At 42.2% G+C, this 19,265-nt stretch overlaps 1 protein-coding gene across 1 annotated transcript; it reads right to left on the bottom strand.

Annotated features, from left to right (window-relative positions):
• Window positions 1–10,098: 10,098 nt before the first annotated feature.
• On the bottom strand, window positions 10,099–15,140 carry LOC121291744 (zinc finger protein 239-like). The gene is made up of 2 exons (XM_041213259.1): window positions 14,888–15,140; window positions 10,099–12,166 (listed from the first exon to the last, which is right to left on the bottom strand). Exon 2 carries the CDS (start codon window positions 12,156–12,158, stop codon window positions 11,364–11,366), a length of 795 nt encoding a protein of 264 aa, XP_041069193.1. The 5' UTR covers window positions 12,159–12,166; window positions 14,888–15,140; the 3' UTR covers window positions 10,099–11,363.
• Window positions 15,141–19,265: the final 4,125 nt, after the last annotated feature.

The raw sequence follows: 19,265 nt of genomic DNA, 5'->3' as shown, positions 1-19,265 counted from the left end.
TGTTGTTTCCCCCCGTCCTCGCGACTGGGTGGGATAAACAGTTTGTAAGGAATCCTTTTTCCCCCCCAAAATGCTGTCTGCGAATCGGCGAGCACCCCTCGTACTAAATGTCGCAGAACTTTTATTTTTCTGCAACCACTTACATAATGATTGGTTGATAGGTACATTTACTACTAATCAAAATAAATACAGACTATGAGTCATCAGTCTCCGTGTGGTAAAGGCTCCGACAGTTTGTTTCGGCATGTCAAGAAACACTCCAAACATTGCGCACCTTCCAATCAGAGGAACTGGATGAGCTGCAAGACCAGTTGATGGGAGATGAACAGAACGGGATCTGGCGATTCGACAAGAAACAACACGAACTTTTATCTCCGTAGCTCCTTAGAGTTTTAAACTTTCCAAAGCGCTTCACAGGAGCAGGTTAAAATATAATGTGAAACCCTAACATTTACGCAGACAGCGAAAAGCCTGGTTAAAAAGATAAGTTTTAACACGTGCCTTAAAAAAAAGTGATAATCGGAGAGCCTTAGACGATTCCAGGGCTCCAGCCTTTTAGTAATTTTTCATTGCCCATCCCTAATTGCCCTTCAGAAGGTGGTGGTGAGGTGAATTCTTGAACCACTACAGAAAATATGCTCTAGGTATACCCATAGTGTTCCTCAGAAGTGAGTTCCAGGATTTTGACTCAGTGGCAGTGAAGAATGATGATGTAGTTCGAAATCAGTATGGTGTGCGACTAAGAGGGAAACTTCGAGGGGCAGTGCTCCCACGCGTCTGCTGCCCTTGTCCTAGGTAGTCGAGGTCACTGGTTTAGAAGATCCTGTTGAAGGAGATTTCATGAGATTCTGCAATGCATCTTATGGATGGCACACAATGCTGCCACTGTTCATCAGTGATGGATGGATTGAGTTTTTTAAGTGGTGGATTGGGTGCCAATATAGCGAGCTGCTCTTTTCTGGAACTTTTTGACTGCTGTTGGAGCTGCACAAAGCCAGGAAAGTCCAGAGTATTCTATCAAACTCCTGACTGTAGATGGTGGGCTAGCTTTGGGGAGTCAGGAGAGAAGTAATTTGCCAGCAACTGACCTGCTCTTCAAGCCACAATATTTTTATGGCTGCTCCACTTCAGTTTCTGGTTAATGGTGACACCCAGGATTTTTTTAGTTGGGGATTCAGCAAAGATAATGCCACTGAATGTCAAGGTAAGATGGTAACATTCTCTCTTATTGGAGATAGTCATTTCCTGGCAATGTGTGGCATGCATGTTATTTGCCACTTATCAATCTAAGCCAGGCAGACATCCTGGTCTTGCTCCATAAGTACCCAACCTGCTTCAGTATCTGAGGGGTCATGAATGATGCTAAGCATTGTGCAATCATCAGCAAACATTTCCACCTCTGACCTTATGTTGGAGAGAGGTCATTGATGAGGACAAAGATAAAAGCAAAATACTGCGGATGCTGGAAATCTGAAATAAAAACAGAACATGCTGGAAAAATGCAGCAGTCTAGCAGCATCTGTGGTGAGAGAAACAGAGTTAATGTTTTGACTCTGTATGACCCTTTTTCAGAGCTGATGAAGACTGTTGGGCCTAGGATGCTACCCTGAGGAACTCCTGCAACAATATCCTGGGATGAGATGATTGAACTCAACAACCTCAATCATCTTCCTTTGTGTTAGGTGTGAATGCAACCAGGGAAGGGGTTTCTTCTGATTCCCAGGTTCTAGTTTTGCTGGGACTCCTGTTGTTTTGATGTCAAGGGCAGTCACCCTCACCTTGCCTCTTGAGTTCAGTTCTTTTGTCCATGTTTGGATCAAAACTGAAATGAGATCAACAGCTGTGTGGTCCTGGCAAATCCCAAACTGTGAGTCAGGTACTGCTAAGTAAGTGCCGCTTGCTAGTACTGTTGACAACATCTCCCATCACTTTCTGAAGATTGAGAGTAGACTCATGGGGTGGTAATTGGCTGGGTTGGGTTTGTCCTACTTTTTGTGGACATAGCATGCCTGGGCAATTTTCTACTGTGTTGGGGTAGATGCCAATGTTGTAGCTGTACTGGAACAACTTGGCTAGGGGTATGGCTAGTTTTGTAGCACAACTCTTCAGTACTATAGCTGGAAAGTTTTCAAGGTCCATAGCCTTTGCAGTATCCGGTGCCTTCAGTCATTTCATGATATCACATGGAGTGAATCCAATTGGCTGAATGCTGGCACCTGTGATACTGGGGACCTCAGGAGGAGATTTAGATAGATCATCCACCCTCTGGTGAAGATGGTTACAAATGCTTCACCCTAGTCTGTGCAATGATGTGCTGGTCTCTCTAGCCATTGAGGATGGGAATATTTGTGGGGCCTTCTCCTCTAGTTGGTTGTTTAATTGTCCACCACCATTCACAATTGACTGTGCATTTCAGTACATAACAGAAGTTGAGAGTTATCAAGCATTGCAAGATGATCCCGGAATAATGCACCATTTCAGCTGCCGAGAGCAAGGCCTGATAGTGCTTTAAATAATCCAACAGAACTGGCAGTAGATGGCTAAACAGTATCCATTCAAGACTGTGTCCCTGAAGTTAAGGAACAGAGGTGACTATCATATTGGAGGGCCAAAGGAAGGAATAACCTTGTCAGAGAAAATAATGGTTTTCATGGAGGCAAGGGAAGGTAGAGGTGAGGGTCTGATTGAATAGCTCAGTAGCTGCAAAAATATTACGGTGAATGGAGAGCCAAAGGATAGACCATTAGAAATTTGAAAAGTGACTTTTCTTTTTAAATGACTTGGGAAATAACTTTTTTTCTCCCCGGGTGGACACTAAGAAGTAGGGTTTGGAGTGGGTAGTGGGATCTTGTGGGGGAGCAATGAAAGGAGGGAAGAAAGGAGTGGAGAACAGCCCATGTTGTACCATTGTTTAAAGGTGAGAAAATGATAGACCAAGTAATTACAGTCTGGTCAGCCTAATCTCAGTGGTGGGGAAATAATTAAAACTCTGATGGACAGTAGTGATCACCATTTAGAACTACAAAGGTTAATCAAAGACAGTCAGTATGGATTTGCTAAAGGATGGCTGTATCTTCCTAACACAATTGTAGTTTTTGAGAAGGTAATAAAGAGGGTTGAAACAATAGTGCATCTGATGTAGTCTACATGGGTTTTAGCAAGGCTTTTGTTAAAGTCTCATATGACAAACTGACCATGGAAGTCAAAGCCCATGGGATGCAAGGCAAAGTGACAAGCTGGATTGAAAATTGGCTCAGAAGTAGAATGCAAGGCGGAATGTTCAATTAAGTTTTTGTATCTGTTTCCAGTGTGGTGCTGGAGGGCTGAATACTAGGTTCCTTACTTTTGTGATATAGATCAATGATTAGGACTTGACTGTAGGCGGTATGATTAAGGCATTTCCAGACAATTAGGAGAAGTTACCGTGTAGTTGATAATGAAGAAGAGACTTGTAGGCTGCATGTATTAAGAAGGGACTCATCAAGTGGGTAAAACAGTGGCAATTGGAATTCAATATGGTGAGGTTTGAGTTAATTTATTTGAGGAAGGCTAACAATACAAGGGAATACACAATAAAGGTAGGATCTGAGAAATGTAGAGGAACAGAGAAACCTTAGAATGCAAGACCACAGATCTCTGAAAGTGGCTGCACAGGGAAGACATATAGAAAAGTAGTCATTATTACCAAGACATTTTTATGATTTATGTAGAGACCAATAACCTTTAAAAAAATCCCCAAATGACCCCAATGGAAATCAAAACAATGTGCATAATTTCACTTTTTACTATTTTTACTGTAACATTCAAACCCAAATCAACATAAAATTATCATGCATTAATGGAAAAACATGATACTTCTGTAGGAAAAATGAATTTCAGCTTGAGTACTCAATCCAACAAAAATATTCTCCCAAGCTTTCTTTAGAATCAGCCCCAGCACATATGTTTAGTCTCAATGTTCTTTAAACGTTGCTTCCTTTATATAAGGCCATTCACTTTTCCAGCTCATTTGATTCAATCATCGAGTCACTTGGAAGCTCCATTTCACCCAAGTTCCCTCGAGATGGTCATCAGCAAAACAGTGCAAAACTCCTTAACTAATTTCATCACATCCTGATGACAGATTCCCCAGAGCTGCTTTATCAACATCCCTGGTTAAACGGTCTGGTCAGCTCTCGAAAACTGAAGCTGTAGCATTAGAATTGTCTGATTCACAATCCATGCCACAACTGTGTTTTCAGCATTCTGTCCTTTTAAACATTACATACAGAGTTCATTCTAAGTGTGCCTTCTCTATTCCCCCCCTTCTGAAGAAGTGGACATACCAAGAGCTCTGTGTGTTCTCTGCAGTACAACAGGCTTCTATTTTCTTTTGTAGTTACCTAGCTATCTTTCACAAAGCAACCTTAAATCAGTTGGTTACTTTTCAAAAATTACCTCAAAGCAAATAAATCTTATTTTTAGTTCTTTCATGGGATGTGGGTGTCACTGGCAAGGCTAGCATTCATTGCCCACCCCTAATTTATCTTGGGCTGATTGGCTTGCTAAGCTATTTGAGGACAGTTTAGAGTAAAGAACAATTACACCATCTTTTCCAGAATTATCTTAGTTTCACCCGACCAGGGGAGGTTTTAAAAACACAGGCTTTTGCAAGCTGCAGGGTTCATCACAGCATTGAAAAAAAGAACCTGATGTGCTGGGGCTGTGAGAAGATCTAATTTTGCAACAGTGGAATATTGTGTGCAGTTGCAGTTCACCCCAAACCCCATCTAGTGTCCCCGCCACCATCCTTCAACCCCAACAAACACCCCCCCACAACCCAACAAACACCCCCCACCTCCCCAACCCCCACACACAGGCATACATGTTTAAGAAAGTAGTGATTGAACTGAAGAGTGTAGAGTTGATTTACAAGGATGTTGCTGAGCTGGAGAATTTTAGTAATGAGGAAAAATTGGAGAGGCTAGGCTCATTTTCTTGAGTAAAAGGAGGCTGAGTAGAGATCTAATAGAATTGTATGAAATAATGAGGTGTCCAAATAAAGTGGATTAGAACACCCTATTAACTTTGGTTGCGGGGTCCATAACAAAGGGGCATAGGTTTATGGTAAGATTTCAGAGGTTTACAAGGGATTAATAGGAATTTTGTTCACCCAGTGAGTGGTGGGATCTGGAAATCACTGCATGACAGGGTGCTGGAGGCAGAAACCATCATAACATTTAAAAACTACTTCAATATTCACTTGAAGTGCGATAATTTACAAGAATGTCGATCAGCAGCTGATTAAGTGGGATTAATCTGGATGGCTACCTGATCGGCCTCCTTCCATGCTGTAAATTTTCATGAGCCCACAATTCTCCCTTTCCATCTCTTCTAAAAGTCACAAAAGTCCTGGAATATTTAGTTTCCAAAGCTAAAATAATGGCTCAGTGATGGCTTTTAGATCAAACCCATTAATCCCTATCAACGCTACTAATTCACTTATTTTGACGTGAATGTTTTACATTCAGATTACACTGGTCCATAAAGACTATTTCTCACACCACCATCCTCCCTTATACCCTATCACAGACCACAGAAAAGTTACAGCACAGAAAGAGGCTATTCAGCCCATCATGTCTGCACCAGCTGAAAAAAAACCTAGCTGCCCATTCTAATCCCACCTTCCAACACCTGGTGCATAGCCCTGCAGGTTAAAAGCAGTTCAGGTGTAGATCCAGGTATCTTTTAAAAGAGTTGAGGGTTTCTGCCTCAACCACCAATTCAGGAAGCAAATTCTAGACACCTACTACCCTCTGGGTGAAAAAGTTTTTCCTAATATCCCTTCAAATCCTTCTACCAATCACCTTAAATCTGTATCTCCTGGTAATTGATCTCTCTGCTACTGTCAACTGTACCAAGGCCCACCATGATTTTGTACACGTCAATCAAGCCACCCCTCAGCCTCCTCTAAGGAAAGCAACCCTAGCCTATCTAAACTTTCCTCATAGCTGCAATATTCCAGCCGTGGCATCAATCTTATAAATCTCTTCTGTACTGTCCTTCCTGTAATGTGGTGACCAGAAGGGTACACAAAAGTCCAACTGTGGGCTAACCAGCATTTTATACTGCTCCAGAATTACATCCTTGCTTTTGTATTCTATACCTTGTGCGATAAAGGAAAGCATTCCATACACCTTCTTTACCACCTTATTTACCTGTCTTGCCACTTTCAGGGACCTGTGGACAAGCACTCCAAGGAATCTCACTTCCGCTACCTCACTCAATGTCCTCCCGTTTTCTGAGTTTTACCTTGCTTGTTTTGCCCTTCCAAAGTGCATTGCCTTAACACTTCTCCATACTGAATTCCACTTGCCATTTTTCCACCCACTCAACCAAACCATTGATATAATTCTGGAAACAACAGCTATCCTCTTCAGTATCTTCAGCATGGCTGATTTTTATGTCGTCTGCAAATTTCCCAATCAGGCCTCCCATGTTTAAGTCCAAATCATTAATATATACCGCAATCAGCAAGGGACCCAACAGTGAGCCCTGTGCAATGCCACTGGAAACCACTTTCGATTTCCTAAAACATCTGTTGATCATTACCCTTTGTTTCCTGTCACTGAGCCAATTTTTGATCCAACTCTACCACATTCCCCTGTATCCTATGGGCTTTTACTTTGCTGATAAGTCTGCCATGTGGAACCTTGTCAAATGACTTAGTAAAATCCATGTAGACCACATCCACTACGCCACCCTCATCAATCCTTCTTGTTACTAACAATTTTGTTCTAAGAAAGTAAGACACAACTTTCCCTTAACAAAATCATGCTCACTGTCCTTGATTAATCTGTGCCTAAGTGACAGTTTATCCTGTCTCTCAGAATTGATTCTAATCACTTGCCCACTGCCGTAGTGAGAGTGACCAGCCTATAATTATTTGGCCTATCCCTTGCACTCTTTTTAAACAATGGTACAACATTCAAAGATCTCTAATCCTCTGCTAATACACCTTGCATCTAAATATGTACCTTTTAACACTGCCAAGTTCCTGTGTTGTACACTTTTTAACCTTTGCTTCTTGTGTCTTGCAGGTTCGCTCCTAATTTTCTGTCTTCTGCTCACTGCTCTAAATTTGTCCCACGTGAAACCACCCTTAGGTTCCCATTCCACTGCAAATCTAGTTTAAACCCTCCCCAACAACACTAGCAATTCTCCCTGCAAACACATTTGTCCCAGTCACATTCAAGTGTAGGCCGTCCGGCTTGTACAAACCTTCCCTTCTTTCCTCCATGTCCATTTTCTATGCCTCTCAACTGCTTCAACCTTGTCACATGTCCGACTTCTGCCAGTCCTGACAAAAATCAACAACCTGAATCATTTTCTGTTTTTATCTCTCCAGAGATGCTGCCTAACCTGCCAAGGATTCCCAGCATTCCTGTTTTTATTTCAAATTTCCAGCATCTGTTGTATTTTCATTTTTTTTTTTTTGGTAAGAGTGTCAAAGGGTATTATTTTTTTAGACGAACATATGAATATCTAAAATAGGGGTAGAAGTAGGGCATTTGTCCCTCAAGACTGTTCTGCCATTCACAAAGATCATGACTGATCGGTTTGTGGGCTTCCAAAGGAATTCAACAAAATGTCGCTTAAGTGACTGTTAAGAGAAGCATGAAAGAATGAAATTGGAGAAAATTGACCAGATTTTCACTACTGAGGCGTATTGCTTGAGCATGGAAATTTCCTACAGACCTGCCTTGGTATAAAGTGCCCCAAATGGTGCAATCTTCACTCAGTGGGTGCGTGGGGGGGGGGGGGGGGGGGGGGTGGTGGTGGTGGTGGTGGAGGGAGGTGAAGTGGAGGTGTGGATCAGAGGTGGACACAGGGGCAGCTGTGTGCTGAGGTGGGCTGGTTAAAAGCCCTGCCTCAGTTCTCTGGAACTTCATCCAGTTGTTTGTTTACATTTTAGGCCTCAACTGTCAAACCTCATCAGCCCCAACCCACTCCACATGCTACTCCATGCCAACTCATGCCCCCATCAACCCCCAATGGCCTCTTATACCCTCCATATGAAGGTATGAGGTGTGGGTTGGCTAAAAGAGATTGGGGAACTTCATTAAAAGGCATGATGGTGGATAGACAATGGCTAATATTTTAGGAACAAATGTATGCATTGCAACAGTTACACATTCCTTTCTGGCATAAAAACACAACATGAAAAGCAGCCCAACCATGGCTAACAAAATAAATTAAGGATAGTATTAGGTCCAGAGAGGACTGTCCCATGCAGCATGATGTGTAACACTGTTTCAGGTGGTGGAGGGATATTATTGAGTACACTACAATAGTTACAACTTTTATCAGCAGAAAATGAAATTCAGTTCTCCTACATTACAGGAGATCTCCTATGCTGCAGGAGGTATTCATTCTGAAGGGGACCCAACTGAAACAAAACCATTAATTCATCACTTTCAAATGATGATTGATCTGCTATGTGTTAATGTTAGAATTGTGCTGCAATAGGGTACATGCTTTCAGCTGGTAATTAAAAGTAGCTGCCCTCAGTTGGGGTAAGATTAGGGAATCATTGCAAGAGTATAGAAAATAGTTCACATTGGGTGTTGAGGGGAACAATAGGAATTTGTGCTTTTACTTTATAGTAAAAATGAAAATAAGCCTGGCTTAAGGAAAAAGACAGGCTTCAGATTCATTCTTTCCTCAATATATGATTATTGAAATTAACACAGTATCATGCTGCATGGAACATCTTACATCCTTCCCATGGCCCCAATCATATTGAGCCAGAGGATCTTCTGTTTTACAACTGTGTGGTAAACATAGAAACATAGAAATTAGGCGCAGGATAAGGTCATTTGGCCCTTTGTGCCTGTTCCGCCATTCAGTCTGAACATGGCTGATCCTCTACCTCAATGCCATACTCCTGCACTGTGATTTCCTTTCATCCTTGTGTGTGATTTATCTTTTTTTTTAAATGCCCGTTAAAACATATTCTTCTTGTAACAATGAAAATCCAGAGGCTTTTAAGTTGGTTAAAGTCAATACCCATTAAGCACACAGAAGTACTTAGCTGGTTCTGACTTTTTATGATAGCAATAAAAACAACAAAAAGCTCTTAAAAGCTTTATTTAAGAATTGCTTTTTTCTAAGACCAGGGATGGACAAACTATACCCCAAAGTTCAAATCTGACCCATGGTCATGGGTTTTATGGTCCAAATACAAGAGTGCATGGCTCTGAACAAATGTGAATGTAACACCAGGCCTGGATATGGTGTAGAGTCCAGTTCCAGCCCTGCCCTCCTCTGTTAAAACTGCTTATTTTCAAGATTGATCCTGAAATAGCAAAGATGACTAAAGCTTCTTTTTTCCACTACCACTTCTTTAAGTCTCTATCACCTGACCACAAACATGGGCAAGGAGCTTACGGATTTTTTTGTCACTAACCCTGAGACAATTCATACAGCTGCATTCTCCTCTTTTCCACAAGGAAAAACATGCCCGGATGTTCCCTGCTCCCAAGTTCTGACTTTTGTCTTTACTCCAGCAGTTAAGATTCCTGTGAACTCTGACATCTATTAAATGAGGTCTTAAGCCAATTTATACTAACCAGGCATTAAAAAAGCCAACTCAGAACTTTCACACAAACATTTTAACAGTCATTTTAAGCTGGAAACTCAAACCTGCCATTTCACTTGGTCAGGAACAGATCACAGTTGTACACTGATCTTTGATTTGAAAGCACATTTTCAACATTCATTGTTGTTCTTCCCGTCTCAAAACACAGTTCTGTTCTGTGCCAAGGAGCTCTGAACCATGGAAGAGCTTAGTTGGGTCACGTGTCTTACATGCTTCAGGATTAACTGGCATAGGGGCTTACCTGTCAGTGAAGTGAGACAAAAAAAGTCCAAAGTGGCAAGATAGTTTTGGTATCATCTTTGTAAATGTTGGCTGTACCCTCTCCCATGCCTCTGTATTATTTTCTATAATATAGTGACCAGAACTGCAGACCGGATCCTATTGTATTGTAATATCCTAGGATACACCAGGACTGTCATATTGTAATATCCCAGGACAGGCTGGGTCTTGTTGTACCGTAATATCACAGGGCATAAGTCATTTTGTGCTGTAATATCCCAGGATACACCCACCGTGTTGAAATGCAATACCTCGGGATACACCACAGTGGCAGCATTCCATTTTAAAAGGTGATGGTTTGTGCTGTGGTGATCAATTCTGTTTTAAGTATTGCCTGGTGTGGCTCAGGAGCCCAAGGCTAGCATGGTAGGCTGCACATTTGCTGCAGGGGAAGACAGAGGCAAGTGAGAATATGCAGGATTCGTGATGCACTGTTTTCTCTGGGTGCTCTTCTAGGCTAGATGAGCTCTTTGTTTCTGCTCATCTTTTCTAATGCCCTTCCAAAGTCAGTCTTCAGAGGTCATGGCCATCAGTGGTTCTCTCCCAGTTGTCAGTATCAATGTCTGCTATCTGAATATCTCACTTACAGGTTTACTTATAGCAGAGGTATGGGCGCCCAGGAGATCATGAGCCAGTGCCATATAGAACATCTTTGGTTATATAGCCGTCATCTATCCACTGAACGTGGCTGAGCCAGAGGTGACTTTGATAGCTTGGCAACAAGTGTACATTGATGGAAGTAGCAGGTTCCAGGACCCAATGAGTTGGTGATCTTGTCCTGCCTTGAAATGAGAAGAATATTTCTGAGACAGAGAAGGTGAAAATTGTTTAGCCTTTCTCCTGCCTAGCACATGTTATCCTCATCTCACCAGTGTAGAATGCGCTGAAGATGCAAGCTAGCTGGAATTGCAGTTTGGTGTTCTCAGTCAGCCTGCTGTTGTTCCACATTCTGTCACTATGTGAGGCATCACAACTGAAGCTTTTGCGATGAACGTCCCCATCTTAAATAGAGGAATTACATTAGATATCCAGCAGTACTCTGGTGCTACACTTTTTTTGAACAAATTTTTAAATAAGTGTAGAAAAGCTTCTGCATTCTCCTCTCTAGATTCTTTTAAAGTACATGGGTGAAATCCATCTGGACAGGGCTTTATACCCTGTTGAGTTTGTTCAGCTTTTTCACTACATCACTTTTTAAAAAAGATTAAATGCACTTGTCTCATTGCTCGACTCACCATTCAGCCTTATGTCTATCTGTTCTATCTCCCTAGTAAATACCTGAGCTAAATAACAACAATGTTTCAGCTGTCTCTATTATTATCTGTGGCATTTTTCTGTCTATCATTGATGGTCCTATCTCGATCACAGCCATCCTTTTTTATCGATGTGGCTGTAATGTATTTTACATTTTTGATTTACATTCCTTAATAATTTAACTTGACAGTCACTTGTGAACTCGCTGGTGTTTCAACAGGTTAGATGAGACAGTGAATCCTTTCCCACACATGGAACAGGTGAATGGCCTCTCCTCAGTGTGAATTCGTTGGTGTTTCAACAGGTTGGATGAACAAGTGAATCCCTTTGCACATACAGAACAGGTGAATGGCCTCTCCCCAGTGTGCACTCGCTGATGTTTCAACAGGTTAGATGAACAAGTGAATCCCTTCCCACACACAGAGCAGCTGAATGGTCTCTCCCCAGTGTGAGTGCGTTGGTGTACAGTGAGGTCAGATGATCGTCTGAACCCAGTCTCACAGTAGGAACACCTGAATGGTCTCTCGTCGGTGTGAATACGTTGGTGGCATGTCAGTTCCCAGGAACTTTTATAACAATTCCCACAGTCTAGACATTTAAAAGGTCTCTCGATAGTATGAACTCGCTGGTGCTTCAGCAGGGCAGCAAAGTGAGTGCATCCCTTACCACACACGGAACAGGTGAACAGTCTCTCTCCAGTGTGCTTGCGCTGATGAATTTCCAGCTCAAATGGGTAGCTGAATCCCTTCCCACAATCCCCACATTTACATGGTTTCTCACTGGTGTGACTGTGCTTGTGTCTCGACAGACCAGATGATTGGCTGAAGCCTCGCCCACAGATAGAACACGTGAATGGCTTCTCCCCATCATGAATGGTGCTTTTTGCTTCCATGTTTGGAGGCTGAAGATAGTCAGGCCCCGATGAAACAAGTGACTCTGTCTGATCTTGATGTGAGCTAAGTTTCCAGTGTGCCGAGCCTTCCATTCTGACAGCTGTAAAATTAATTTAAAACATAAAAACGGGGTCATGAGAAAAGATGCACAAAAATGCAGGCAGGTTGTAAAATTCAGCTAATCTGGAATCTGGGGCAGATACAAAAGTGACCATAAAAGCTTCTGGAAGGCTGTAAAAAATCAAATAGTTTTCTAAGTTCCTTCAGGGAAGGAAGAAGGACCGAACATATGGTTGATAAATTTGCTGATGCCACAAAGATAGATAGGAAGTAAGACATGAAGTGGACATAAGGAGGCTACAAAGGGATATAGATAGGTTAGCTGAATGGGCAAAGATCTGGCAAATGGAGTATAATGTAGGAAAATGTTACATTTTTCATTTTGGCAGGAAAAAAAAACATTATCTCAATGGTAAAAGATTCCAGGGCTCTCAGATGCACAGGGATCTAGCTGTCCCAGTGCATTATTTGCAAAAGGTGAGTATGCAGGTACAGCAAATAATGAAGAAATCTAATAGATATGTTATTGTTTATTGTGAGGGTAATTGAATACAAAAGGATATGCTTCAGTTATACAGTGCATTGATGAGACCACATGTGTACATTATTGGTCTCTTTATTTAAGGAAGGATGTAAATGCACTGGAAGCACTTCATAGAAGGTTTATTGGATCAATACCTGCAGTGGGTGGGTTGGCTTATGTGGAAAGGTTGGTCAGACTGGGCCTGTATCTGTTGGAGTTTAAGAGTGTAAGAGGCGACTTGACTGAAACATATAATATCCTGAGGGGTCTTGGCAAGGTGGATCTGGAGAGTACCTTTCCTCTTGTAGGAGAATCTAGAACTCGTGTTACTGTTTCAAAATAAAGGGTCACCCATTTAAGACAGAAATGTGGAGAATTTTGCTTACCCTGTCAGTGATTTGTGAGTCTTTGCAACTCTTCCTCAAAAGGGAGCGGAAGCAGAATCTTTGAATATTTTTAAGGTAGACAGATTCTTGATAAGCAAGGTGAAGAAGGTTATTCGGGGAAGCAGGAATGTGGAATTGAGGTTACTATTACATCAGCCACAATCATATTGAATGGTAGAACAGGCTTAATGGGACAAGCGGTCTACTCCGGCTCCTAATTTGTATGTTTGCTTGAAACAAAACTACGAAGCAGCCTGGGCTTCTAAGGGAGGGGTGGAACTTGCGAGAGAGGCAGAGGAAGAAGTGAGAGAGGGGAGGGACGAAGGAAAAGGATTTTGTGAATCTGCAGGTTCAGCAGAACCTTTGACAAAACGTCCACCATCTAGAAGAACAAGAACAGCAGTTACATATGAAAACCATCACTTCGAAGTTTCCCCCAAGTCACACACCATGCAGATTTGGACATCTTCTGTAATTCTATTTTCTCAGTCGGGTAACTCCTTACCCAAAAGGATTATGAGTATCATCATTACACATACAGCAGTGGTTGAAAAGGATGGCATCGCCATCTCAGATAGAGGTTGGGAATTGGCAGTATATATCGGCCTTGCAAGCAATTCCCATATTCCATAAAATCATAACTATCTGCATGTGTAAAATACATTAAAAGCTTCTTCAGAGATTCTTATTCCTTATTTCTAATTTTTGGGACTGTGCTCATTCAAAAAACTAAACTCCCCAGAAGCTGTCTCCCCTTGACAGTCTCACAACAGACAATGCCGAGCCTAACAGGGCTTCATAGCACTCAAAGTTAAAACCAACAGCTGCTCTCCAGCTACCATCCGGCCCAAGCTGATGCAAAACTACACCAGAGGCCAGGGAGAAACTTCCATGTCCAACATCGACCACAATGGAAACCGGTTCTTAACTGGTCTATTTGTGTTCTAGGCTCAGTTTTGTGAGCAACGCCTGCAGAAAGACAAAAGCAAAACACCGGGGATTCTGAAAATCTGATGTATCTAAAAGAAACAAAAAATGCTGTTAATACTCAATAGGCCAGCCAGTGGCTGTTGAGAAATAGCCATAGTCATACTCAATGAGGTCTACAGCACAGAAAAAAGCCCTTCAGTCCATCAAGTCTGAGCCGGTCAAACAAGTACCTAACTATTCTAATCCCATTTTCCAGCACAAGGTCCATAACCTTGTATGCCATGGCATCCCAAGTGCACATCTAAATACTTCTTAAATGTGCTGAAGGTATCTGCCTCTACCACCATTTCAGGCAGTGAGGTCCAGATTCCCACCACCCATTCTTCCCCACATCCCCTCTAAACTTTCTGCCCATTACCTTAAATCCATGCCCACTGGTTATTGATCCCTCCACCATGAGGAAAAGTTCCTTCCTGTCTACCCTATCTATGCCCCTCATAATTTTATACACCTCAATCATGTCCTCCCTCAATCGCCTTTGCTCCATGAAAAATACCCCCAGTCTATCCAATCACTCCTTATAACTAAAACGCTCCAGCCCAGGCAACATCCTGGTAAATCTCCTCCGCACTCTAGTGTAATCACATCCTTCCTATAATGCAGATTCCAGAACTGCACACAGTACTCTAGCTGTGGCCTAACCAGCGTTTTATACCGTTCCAGCATAATCTCCCTGCTCTTATATTCTATGCCTCGGCTAATAAAAGGATAAAGCATCCCATATGTCTTCTTAACCACCTTACCTACCTGTCCCGCCACCTTAAGGGACCGGTGGACATGCACACCAAGGTCCCTCTGATCCTCGGGACTTCCCATAATGTTTAGGTCAATGACCTCCATCAGCCTCCAATAAAACATTTACCTCTAGTTAATGATGAATGGCGGCCGAGATTCCCACAATTCTCTGCGCAAAAGAAACTGCTCTATCCATAGCGTTCATTTCACTGTTCGGCGAGTGCGTATGCTCACTCCGTTCAGCCGCGGTGCATTCACGGCGGATCCTTTGTTGCGGGTCCAACTCGGTAAAAAAGGGAAGCCGAGATCGGCGGGTAAACTTGGAGAGGCGCTGCACCATTGGTTTACCTGTGTCCTTCACTCTCCCTGACCAGCGCCGCACATCCACTAGGCCCGGTGGCTCTGATTCGAGCCTAAATCCCGCAATCCGTTTTACACTCTGACAAAATCGGCGCCCTGGGGCTCAAAGGCGCATGCACCGCGCTGCCGGGTCGTGTCCGGAGGCGTGGCCCGTCGGCGACTGCGCGTTCGGCCCTTCCGATGGAGACAGATCGTATTCCCTGCCGCCTAGCATTCTGGATGTCCCTCCGCCATTTATAGCTAATATCTTGAGGGAAAGTTCATTCTCCATTATAGAAAATCCGAATAATATTAAAAAGCTAAATTCACTCCCACACCCCACACTGTCTCGAAAACTGAACATGTCAATGGCAAGATTCAATTTGAGTTTACATCGTTTAATGTATAAATTGTATTATTTCTCTGGTTATAAAGCCCAACTCAGATTCAAGGCCTGATTTATTTTGCTGGTCTGAACCTCATATGGCTGCGAATATTAGGGGGTGGTGATTAGCTATCCCGGAAAGAGAGCACTGAATTTGGAAGGTCTACTGAGCAGCGTGCTCTTCAAAGATTCCTGGTGCTTGGCAGTTCGTTTCAGTAGTTGCGTTTGTAAGCTCATATTCAATGATACCCAGAGGGAAGATTACCAATGAGATGCTCAAAGGAAAGAACACCTCAGGCTTGGAAGCGCCACTTCATTCATTTGGACCTGAACAGCAATGGTCATTGAAATTGGTGGGAGAAATACTTGTCTTTCTTGTTGGCGGAAATATATTTCAGAAATATTGTAACTGGAAAAGCAACAAGGCATACATACCAGATAATCTACATACCAGGGCACTATAGGCGTTGGTTCTCATCTTCCAAAATTCTGAAGATTCTGGTACACTCTCGGAAGATTGGAGCATTGCAAATGTAACCCCGCCTTTTTTTAAATGATGGAGGAAAATTAAGAATTACAGAACACTTAGCCTAACATAAGTAGTGGGGAAAATGCTAGAGTCTATTTTAAAGGGTGCCATTAAAGGACACATAGAAAATATCAACGGGATTTGACAAAGTCAACAGAGATCTATGAAAGGGAAATGATGTTTGACAAACATGCAAGAGTTTTGTGCAGACGTAGCTAGTAGAGTAGATAAGGGAAAACCAATGTATGTGGTTCATTGGGATTTTCAGAAAGCTTTTCATAAAGCTCAACATATGAGGTTATTGTACAAAATTAATGCACATGGAATTGGTGAGACCACAACTGGAGTATTAGGAGCAGTTTCGGTCTCTTTACCTAAGAAAGAATGTACTTAGCATAGGGGGAATGCAACGAAGGTTCACCAGACTGATTTCTGGAGTGACAGGATTGTTGTATCAGAAGAGATTCCGTTGACTAAGCCTGTAGTCACTTGAGTTTAGAAGAATGAGAGCAGAACTTACTGAAAAGTAAAAAAAAAAATCTGACAGGGCTGGAACAGACTGGATACAGGGTTGATGTTTCCTCTGGTTGGAGGCTCTAGAATAAGAGGTCACAGTCTTAAGATACGGGGTAGGTCTTTTAGGACTGAGATGAGGAGAAACCTCTTCTCTGAGAGTGGTGAACCTGTGGAATTCTCTACCACAGAAGGCTGTGGAGGCTAAATCACGGAAAATATTTAAGACTGAAATAGATTTTTGGACGCTAAATGTGTCAAGGGGTATGGAGAGAAAGCGAGAGTATAACGATGAGGATTAGCCACGATCATATTAAATGGCGGAGCAGGCTGGAGGGGCTGAATGGCCTAATTCTGCTACTATTTTCTTTTTTTTCTATACTTAATTGTAACTTTACTTCAGCACGGCCTAATATAAGACTCACTTTCAATATTTAAGTCATTAGGTTTGTTCTGCTGCCATTCGGGGTTCCTGGGGGTATATGTCCCAATCTCACCATCGGTGCCTTAAAGGCAGTCGATACATTTAGGTCCAAGTGACCTCGAGGCGGACAAGTGCTACAAAAGCAGTGCTTAGCTTTCCAAAGTGCAGCGACCCAATTACTCCCGACATTTTCCTGTGAATCTAGTAACTCAGTCAATGCCAACCGAAAAAAATCGGGGTTTGTATGCCTAGCAGTTGAGGTGTGTCATTGATGGGTTGACAAGCTGAAGTGGCGCAGCAAAACTGACATTGTTATGAACTCATTTTATATGTTGAACTACACGGATGGAACAAATGGAAGGCAAATGAAAAGACTGCTATTGTTGTAAAAGGAGCGTTTCCAGCAGCTGAGCGAAACGTCTTTTGAACGCCTCTGATGTAGTATTCATTGTTTAGAAAAGGAAGACTTTAAGGATGCCCTGCAGAAATGTAAAGAGAACTCGTTTGAGTGAAAATGAACCCAAGAAAGGCCATTGAGGTGAGTTGCGTGTTGTCAGGAAAGCTGCTATAGTGAAAGCACAATATTAAAAACAGAAGCTATTGGAAAAACCAGCCAGGTCAGGCACCAATTGTTGGTTCACCTCCCAGCAAAAACAAAATCTATCTACCCTATCGAATGCCTAAAATAATTTGACTGCTTCGATCAGTTCACCCCCAGTCTTTCTCTAGATTCAGTGCAAATCGAATTTCAGCTGAAGCAGTGAAGTTATATTTAGAAAACCAGTCGTGAAATTGTGAAACACACCAGCAAGGTGCAGCACCGGAGCTCACTTGGTAGCACTGTGGATCACAGGGTTCAGGTCTCACCCCAGCGTTTTATCATAAAAATGACCACTTGGACTGAGCGCAGTGATGAGTGAGTGCTAAATCATTGGACGTGCCGTATTTAAGATGAGACAGGAAATTGTAAATTGCCTGCTAGCTTGTATGGAAAAGGTCTTCTGGCACTACTTTTAGGAATTGCAGACCAGCTTTCACTGCTGTCCTGTTATCCCTCAAACAACATCATAAAAGGAAAAACAGAATTACCTGGAAAAACTCAGTAGGTCTGGCAGCATTGGCGGAGAAGAAAAGAGTTGACGTTTCGAGTCCTCATGAACCTTCAGCAGAACATTGTTTTTATCTTTTTGTTTTTATCATAAAAGCAGTTGATCCTGACATTGTCAACTTTTGTTTCTGGGATATTGTTCTGCACAACAGTGACCACACTTCAGTGGTAATTTTTTAGCTGTATTGTCATTGTTGACGATCACCCGACTTCTCAAAGTGCGAATGCATTTAGTATTTCTTTTAAAACCTACATCGAAAACAAGAAGAGAGAAATGTAAGAGTCAAAGGTGTGATTCAATTAGGACCGCTGTTCCGGAATCTACCTTCAACCCACAGCACCAGCTTGCCTCCAACACCCTACCCCCGTCCCCACCCGCCAATTACACTGGCATAATTCTATTTCCCTCTTCTTAGATAATGTATTTTAAAGGCCAATAAATAATGTGTGACGTTACCTCTGGTGTAAGTTAACCATTTTAATAGTTGATTTTACCTGCTGTCTTTTAGCTCTATCTTGAAGGTTTAACTCTAATCTGAACTCAGCTAAGAATCTTGTTATGATTGCCGTGGAGACTGTTGACATCCAAAGATTAATTCAAGATCCCAGTAATTTACTGAAGGAATGAAGTCACAAGGCCCCAGGATCTAGAATCAATGATCTTACTATAAACGTCAAGCAAAACAAACACTTCTAACTTAACAATATCTTAGGTTATCACTTATGAATTACAGTGATAAAAAAGCTAAACATTTGCACATACACCTTAAAATTGAAATACTTAATTGAATCTTTCCCTTTCCACTTTGACCCCCCTTCCATCCCCAATAAATCGTTGGCTACTTACCAAGCTCTTGAAGATTCCTTCACTTCCTGGGACCGATTGAAAACTGATCCCCAGCTGTCTAGTATGGTCTTGGACGTTTTAGGTCGAGCATGAGTTTCACTCGCAACTCCTGTACATTAGCTTAAACGGAAAATTAGTTCTATTCTCCTGACCTAACATTGTTTCGGAACTCCTGCCAGCCTCTATTTCTCTCTTTGTTTTGTTCAAGCTGATTGCTTGTTTTCATTATGAGGGTAACCGTAGATATCTTCCTATCACTCCAAGCCAGGCAAATATTCTAGGCTCTCTTCCCTCACAAGGTCTGTCTCCAAGCTGAGCTCGAGCTCGCCCCCACATTCTGCAAGGAGAACACTAGTATTT

The sequence above is a fragment of the Carcharodon carcharias genome, chromosome 19 (assembly GCF_017639515.1).
Source record: "Carcharodon carcharias isolate sCarCar2 chromosome 19, sCarCar2.pri, whole genome shotgun sequence".
NCBI lineage: Eukaryota > Metazoa > Chordata > Chondrichthyes > Lamniformes > Lamnidae > Carcharodon > Carcharodon carcharias.
The sequence above is the reverse complement of the archived record's forward strand: the minus strand, read 5'-3'. Positions and strand labels throughout refer to the sequence as shown.

What these genes read in the sequence shown, in the direction of transcription:
- LOC121291744 (XM_041213259.1), bottom strand. Translation starts at nt 12,158, where the DNA reads ATGGAAGGCTCGGCACACTGGAAACTTAGCTCACATCAAGATCAGACA.